Genomic DNA, 7,521 nt, shown 5'->3' with positions numbered 1-7,521 from the left:
AGTGAAACTGAACTATCAAAGCAATGAATAGTGATTTTTTGGGATTCGAGTCCCTCACCTTGTCTTTATAAGGGCTATTTATAATGAGGGCTTTGGGTGTTAGTTTACCCTTTTACCCTTAAGGACAGGTCTCAAGCTGCTAGTGGATCAAGTCTTGTCCATGTTTCCTTGCCCTTGGACAGGCGTAGGCCCAGGGTTGGGTGAGGGGAATACATGATTTCCTCTTTGGGATGGTGCAATGATTGTAATACCCTTTAGGTGGGCTTTATGGATTTACCATGGTGCCACGTGTCGTGTGGCAATTGGGGCTTTTTCTTATATCCCATAATTTGTCCCCCAGTTCTTCAAGTCATTGTAGTGACTTGGGGAAGTTTTATCGGGTACGGATGGCCAGACTTTCAACTTTTCCATCCTGGCTGATTTTTTACGAGCTGAGATTCTCCAGATCGGCTCCAGACTAACTGGGTAAGCTAGCTTCCACCTCCAACACTCAGGTTGGTTAAAGTTGCCCATATCGACTCCAGACGGACTGGAAGCGGTTTCTGCCTTCAACACTCAGATCGATTGGAGTTATCCAGATCGGCTCCAGACGAACTGGAAATGGTTTCTGTCTGTAACACTCAGATTGGCTCAAGGCGATCTGGCTTAAGACGATCTGGAAAGTTGACTTTGGTCGAATTTATTCAGATCGGCTCAAGCGATCTGAAAAGTGGATTTTTATATTCAACCTTCAGGTCGGTTGCATTTTTTCAGACCGGGTTAAGATGAACTGGATATCCTTGCTTCTTGCAGTTAGATCAGATATAGACGATCTGGATTTTTGTCGTTTAGTGGATTGCGTTATATCCACCACGGCTGAAGACGATCTAGATATTTCGCAACTTAAATTCACCACGGCTCAAGACGATCTGGGCTTTTGTCGTTTAGTGGATTGTGTTATATCCACCACGGCTAATGACGATCTGGACTATTATCGTTTAGTGGATTGCGTTATATCCACCACGGCTAATGACGATCTGGGCTTTTGTCGTTTAGTGGATTGCGTTATATCCACCACGGCTAATGACGATCTGGGCTTTTGTCGTTTAGTGGATTGCGTTATATCCACCACGGCTAATGACGATCTGGACTTTTGTCGTTTAGTGGATTGCGTTATATCCACCACGGCTCAAGACGATCTGGGCTTTTGTCGTATAGTGGATTGATTTATATCCATCACGGCTAATGACGATCTGAGCTTTTATCGTCTAGTGGATTGCGTTATATCTACCACGGCTAATGACGATTTGGACTTTTGTCGTTTAGTGGATTGCGTTATATCCATCACGGCTCAAGACGATCTGGGCTTTTGTCGTATAGTGGATTGCTTTATATCCACCACGGCTAATGACGATCTGGACTTTTATTGTTTAGTGGATTGCTTTATATCCATCACGGCTCGAGACGATCTTCCACACTTTGTGGTTTTTGGTGAGTAGATTTTTACTCATTCCCTTTCCGGATTTCCGTCCATTCCCGTCTCTTTCCTGGCACCTGGCTTTTCATTTTTCGAGTCTGTATTGAATACCCTGACGCGTGGCGCTCAATGGGTGGCGGACACGGCTAGCCCATCTGACAGGTTTGCGTATAAGAGGGCCTGCGGGGTCTCATTTTTACCATCCATAACTTTTATTTTCCCCTTTGCTCTGCTAGTGCGATTTGTTCTCCTTGATCAGTTCGGTGCGGTTTGCTTGAGCTCGGGGTCAGATTACCCATAGGTAATTTTCTAGTTCGTTTTCTATTATTCTCTGGCCGCATATGTATAGTGGTAGTTCTAGTTCGGAGTCCGGTTCACGGTCTAGCTCGTCTTCTGGAGTGTCTACCTCCTCAAGCGGTACCAGTTCGGGTTCTTCGGAGAGAACAAAATCAGTCTCAAATTTAAGGGGGCAACAGGCCATGGCTGGCCTAGCAGATGATGCAGGTGACGAGGAGGAGATAGATATAGGTTCAGACAAGGTCATCGTCGACCTGAATCTGAGTCCTGTTCGTGTCGAGAGTCCGGACTCCCCAACCATCAATAGTAATGGGGCCGAAGAGGATGATGATGAGGAAGGTAACCTTAATAGGAGGGCGTCGGTCTCCCTTGCTGGGAGTAGGGTAATCGACTTATTGGCTTCGGCGAGGATGAAGGGCGGTATTAGAGAGGGAACCGCAGCCGCTCTGGTGGAAAACACCCGTGATGCTTCTCGACTTAGTGATGTTCGAGATCGATACTGTATTCCTGACGAATTAACTTTGAGAGCGGGCGATAGGGTGTGTAATGATAGCGTCGATTTGTGTATATACGAGGAGGCCATGAAGGCTGGTTTTAGGTTACCAATAAATTCCTTTGTAGCCGCCGTGCTGAGATTCTATGGTCTGGCCCCTGCTCAAGTGGCACCGAACTCGTGGAGGACTATAGCCGGCTTTGTTTACCTTGTGCGGTTCCATCTTCAACGGAGCTTGTCTGTGCCCCTCTTCAGAAGGTGCGCCCAACTAAAGAGCCATCGATCGGGAGGTTGGATTTACATTAGCCACCGAGCTGAGATGAGGATGATTACCGTCATTCCTACGTTGGCTGAGATGAGGATGATTACCGTCATTCCTACCTCTATTCATACTTGGAAGAGCAGGTTCTTCTAATGCTGCTGCAAGGAAGGATGGGCAATCTCGATAAATTGGTCTTGTCGTAAACCGGCTTTAGATGATGAGGACGAGGTAACTTTAGCAACGATCCGCGATGAGATCCGTGAGAACGGTCTTATCCATTGTTCGAAATTCTCCAAAGAGGAGGTTCTGGTAGAGATCGGGATTAGTTCTGCTAGCCGAACACGTAGGTGTCCTAGGCCGTTCTCAGTTACTCTGCGACCTTTTTTTCTTTTTTTTATACGCCGTTCTCAGCTACTTGTGCCCCCTTATCCCCCCCTTTTTTTGTGCAGAGATGTAGAAGCAATCAGCCCGTGAAAAGGTACATCAGTCCGTCTTTGGCAAGGGCGGGGGCCAGCAGAGAAAGCCATCTGAACCGGTTGCTTCTACCGTTCAGGGTAAAGACAGACCCGTCCTTGGTGACCAGGGCGATAAAGCTTCCAAAGCCGCAAAGGTGGTTGAGGGGTCTTCGGCTGGTCGAACGACCCGTTCTGGAGATGATGACACGCCAATCCTGGGCTTGGAGGCGGCGCCTACTGACCGAATTGGAGCGGATACTGTATTCCGTCTGAAGTGGTGAGTAAAAAAAGATGATTGCGGCTTAGATGATACCTGGGTTGCCCAAGAGATCGTCTCGAAGAGCCGTCTACACAAGGATCGGCTTCGTATCCTTCACGAGAATAATGAGACAGTCGAGGCAGGGGGTTTTGGTGCTCTTTATCTGGTACTTCTTCTTGACGTGTTTGGCTTGTTCATCAGTCGTGGGTCTATGACTTGGAACCATACTTTAGTTCGTATGGTTTTCAGCTCGGATGCTACTGGACTGATATGACGACCAAGTGCGCCTACTTTTCCAAGACACTGACTTCGTCGGAAGAGAAGGTCGATAAGTAGGAGAAAGACAAGGCCGGCTTAGAGACGGCTGTTGCGGAGGCGAGGGCTAAGCAGAAGGAGTTGACGAGGAAAGCAGTCAGTTTTGCAGAAAAACAGCAACTGAGGTACCAGTCTAATCTGGCCAAAGCAGTGAAGGCCAAAGAGGACGAGCTGGTTGAACTAGCTGCTGAGTCGTTCAGGGATGGTTTCGACGAGTGCAAGTCCCTTGTCAAGGTGAAATTTTCTAACTTGGACCTGGAGGACGTGCTTCATCATGTGCCCATCGAAGACGACTAGGAGACTTGTCAGGGTCAATTCCCCGGCCTTAATGCCCCAGAAGATGAACTCCCGGCTCCAACTCAGCCTGATCCACCCTCGGATTCAGAGACTGTCGACGCCGCTCAGTGAATTCCATTTCTCTTTGTCTGGTTATGTACTTCCCCTTTTACTTCATCATCTTTTCGGGTCGGCCTTAGGCCAAGATGTACAACGCCCATAGGGCTTTTTGAAAGGAATATATTTTATGGATTTTTGCAAGTGCTTGAATTCGTCTATGCATGTTTACGTTCAATTTGCTTGCTTTAATTTGGGACGCATATCGACCCATTTGAAGCACATCGTTGAGTTTAATAAGAATGGCTTGGGTGATATATAAGTTCTTAGTGACCAGATTAGGGCATTAAAATTTTCGTTGGTTTTCCACTTCAACCGATCCTGACTAGAGGTGTATTTCCGGGCTTCATGGAAATGGGCGAAGTGAAACAAGTTAACCTGAGCTAAATGACTCGGGCTTTCATCGAATGCTTTATTGGTTTTATGCTTCGACTTTATCCCGACCAGAAATGAATTTCCGGTCTTCATGGAAATGGTTGAAGTGAACCAAGTTAACACGAGCTAAATGACTTGGGCTCTCATCGAATGCTTTATTGGTTTTATGCTTCAACTTTATCCTGACCAGAAATGGGTTTCCAGTCTTCATGGAAATGGTCGAAGTGAACCAAGTTAACCCGAGCTCAATGACTTGGGCTTTCATCGAATGCTTTATTGGTTTTATGCTTCAACTTTATCCTGACCAGAAATGGGTTTCCGGTCTTCATAAAAATGGTCAAAGTGAACCAAGTTAACCCGAGCTAAATGACTTGGGCTTTCATCGAATGCTTTATTAGTTTTATGCTTCAACTTTATCCTGACCAGAAATGGGTTTCCGGTCTTCATGGAAATGGTCGAAGTGAACCAAGTTAATATTAATGCGGGGTGGATGAATTTGCAAAATGCTGTGATATTTTTCATTAATTGCATGAATCTTAGTGTGATTACATCTCTATTTTTTCTTTTTTGTCATGAGGATGCTTCTCCTTTGACGGGCTATTGGTAGTACTTCCTCAGGTTCTTGGAGTTCCAGGCATGGGGGAGCTGGTTCTTGTCGAGAGTCTTAAACTTGTAACTACCAGGTCGGATCACTTCGACCACTTTGTATGGCCCTTCCCAAGTGGGGGAGAGTTTTCCGGCCTTTATTGGTTGGGATACTGCAGCTCTCCTCAGGACCAGGTCACCCACCCGGTATTCTCTGGGGTGGATTTTGGTGTCGTGATAGCGAGACACCCTCTGTTTGTACGCTGCGGATCGGATCTGGGACTCTTCGCGGACTTCTTCGAGTAGGTCCAGATTGGCATGGAGCCTGCCTTCGTTTAATCGTTCGTTGAAGCAGGTCACACGCGGTGAAGGAACGCCGATGTCTATCGGGATTATGGCTTCAGTTCCAAAAGTTAGGTTGAAAGGGGATTCTCCCATAGCGGTACGTGGAGTAGTGTGGTATGCCCATAAGACGTGGTACAGCTCGTCAGCCCATCGTCCTGCCTTTTCATCTAACCTTTTCTTGATGCCTTGAAGGAGTATTTTGTTCATGACTTCTGTCTGCTCGATCTTGAGGTCTGAACATAACTTTCTAAAAATTTTGTTGTCGAACTGCTTGCCGTTGTCCGTTATGAGAACTCGGGGGATTCCAAATCGGCAAACCACGGATTTCCAAAAAATGCTTGGATATTCTATTCGGTGATTTGGCAAGGGGCTCTGCTTCCACCCACTTCGTGAAGTAGTCTATAGTGACTACCACAAATTCTCGTCCTCCAGGAGCTGGTGGGAAGGCTCCTAAGATATCCATTCCCCATACAGCAAATGGAAGGGGGCTGATTATGGGGGTCATTGGAACGGCGGGCTGGTGACTGACAGGCGAGAATTTCTGGCACCTCTCGCATTTCTTTACTAGGTTCAGAGCATCTTGCCTCAGGGTTGGCCAATATAGGCCCCTAAGCAATACCTTGATGGCCAGCGCTTTGCCTCCTAGATGCTCTCCGCAGATCCCCTCATGAGTCTCCTGAAGTGTGTAGGAAGCGTCGCCAGGTCGGAGACATTTTAGGTATGGGAGGGTATACAATCTTTTGTAGAGATTTTCCCCGTCGAGTGAAAATATGGCCAATCTCTGAATCACTTGACGTACTTTATTTTTCTCTTCGGGGAGTTCACTACTGCGCAGGTAATTGGTGATGTCATCCATCCAGCACGGGTCATGATCTACTTGCATTACTTCGACGACTTCGCTTTCAATGCTGGATTTTTTCAGAAATTCCATATATATGTTTCCCAGAGCAGTATACCCGGAGGCCGCAAGTTTGGAGAGTATGTCTGCTTTCCCATTCTCCGTTCTCGGGACGTGCGTTACCTCAAAGCTTGTAAACTTGTCGGCGAGCGTGCTAACTTGTGCCATGTATTTGCGCATGGGGTCGTCGTGCGCCTCGTATATCCCCTGTACTTGGTTAACGACTAACTGAGAGTCGCTATACACTTTCAATCTTCAGGCCTGGGTTTGGATTGCCAACTTCATTCCGGCCAGGAATGCCTCGTACTCTGCCTCGTTGTTTGAAGCCTGGAACCCAAACCTTACGGCGTAGTCCATGACGAAGTTCTCGGGTCCTGTGAGGATTAGCTCTGCTCCACACCCCAGGTAGCTCGAGGATCCATCCACGTGTAATTCCCAGAGCGGCTCTTCCTCCATTTCGTCTTTTTCCTCGGCACTTCCAATTCCGTTGGTCTCTCTGGGTTGGGGTGTTGCATTCGCATCCGAGGACGGTGTAGTTCCTCCGAGGTTCTGCCCTTCGAGTGTAATAGCTTCTTCACCTAGAGGTTGATTGGTGGTTGCATCGCTCTGCCCCCCGGATGTTTTGTCGACTTCTTCACCCGGAGGTTGATTCCTTTCGGCCTCGGCAGGCACGGTGCATTCAACAATGAAATCGGTCAAGACTTGGGCCTTTATCGCCTGTCGGGGAAGATACCGGATATCGAATTCACTAACTTCTACCGCCCACCTTACTAGTCGCCCTGAAGTGTCCAGGCGATGGAGAATTTGCCTCACTGGTTGGTCAGTCATAACTTTGATAGTGTGTGCCTGGAAATACGGTCTGAGCTTTCTGGCAGCCATTACAAGAGCGTAAGCCAACTTCTCTGCCTTTTGATATCTGGTCTCGGCCTCATGTAAAACTTTGCTGACATAGTGTGGGACCCGATCCAGCGAGAGGGTCGCGAGCGCGCGAAGCGCTATACTCTCTCTTGGTCTCTCGTACCCACGCGAATGGCGTGTGCTTTTTATTATTGATTTTAATTACCCAACCAAGCAGGCAGCAACCAAGCTATATGGTGCAAACAAACGTGCAACCCAGTACCCATAAGGGTAGGGGTAAGCCGCCGAGCCTAGCAAGGTGTGATTTAATTCCTCTTTTTCATGAACTTGGGATCACTAAGGCAATCCGAATTCCACGCAAAAGAGAGTGACAGAGTCGCTACCTAGAAGAGGGATCTAGGACCCATAATTAACCAGAAATCTAGACTCGTTACCTGGTTACAAGAATGGAAGGTAAGGAGAGTTACCACCACATGCACCATTCCTGCCCGATAATCGGTTTTCAATTCCAAAAGTTAACTCTTTTGAAT

At 47.4% G+C, this 7,521-nt stretch overlaps 2 protein-coding genes across 2 annotated transcripts; both read right to left on the bottom strand.

The window, feature by feature from the left end:
- Positions 1-4,902: 4,902 nt before the first annotated feature.
- Positions 4,903-5,442, bottom strand: LOC143868293 (uncharacterized). The gene has a single exon (XM_077376171.1). It carries the CDS (start codon positions 5,440-5,442, stop codon positions 4,903-4,905), a length of 540 nt encoding a protein of 179 aa, XP_077232286.1.
- A 40-nt stretch (positions 5,443-5,482) lies between these two features.
- On the bottom strand, positions 5,483-6,301 carry LOC143868277 (uncharacterized). The gene has a single exon (XM_077376170.1). It carries the CDS (start codon positions 6,299-6,301, stop codon positions 5,483-5,485), a length of 819 nt encoding a protein of 272 aa, XP_077232285.1.
- Positions 6,302-7,521: the final 1,220 nt, after the last annotated feature.

This window comes from Tasmannia lanceolata, unplaced genomic scaffold, assembly GCF_043159265.1.
Source record: "Tasmannia lanceolata isolate RefF3 unplaced genomic scaffold, GAP_Taslan_0.1 ptg000003l, whole genome shotgun sequence".
Classification (NCBI taxonomy): Eukaryota; Viridiplantae; Streptophyta; class Magnoliopsida; order Canellales; family Winteraceae; genus Tasmannia; species Tasmannia lanceolata.
This window is presented reverse-complemented; position numbering and strand designations above follow the sequence as displayed.

Coding starts and splice junctions, on each gene's coding strand:
- LOC143868293 (XM_077376171.1), bottom strand. CDS start 5,442: ATGAACAAAATACTCCTTCAAGGCATCAAGAAAAGGTTAGATGAAAAG.
- LOC143868277 (XM_077376170.1), bottom strand. CDS start 6,301: ATGGCACAAGTTAGCACGCTCGCCGACAAGTTTACAAGCTTTGAGGTA.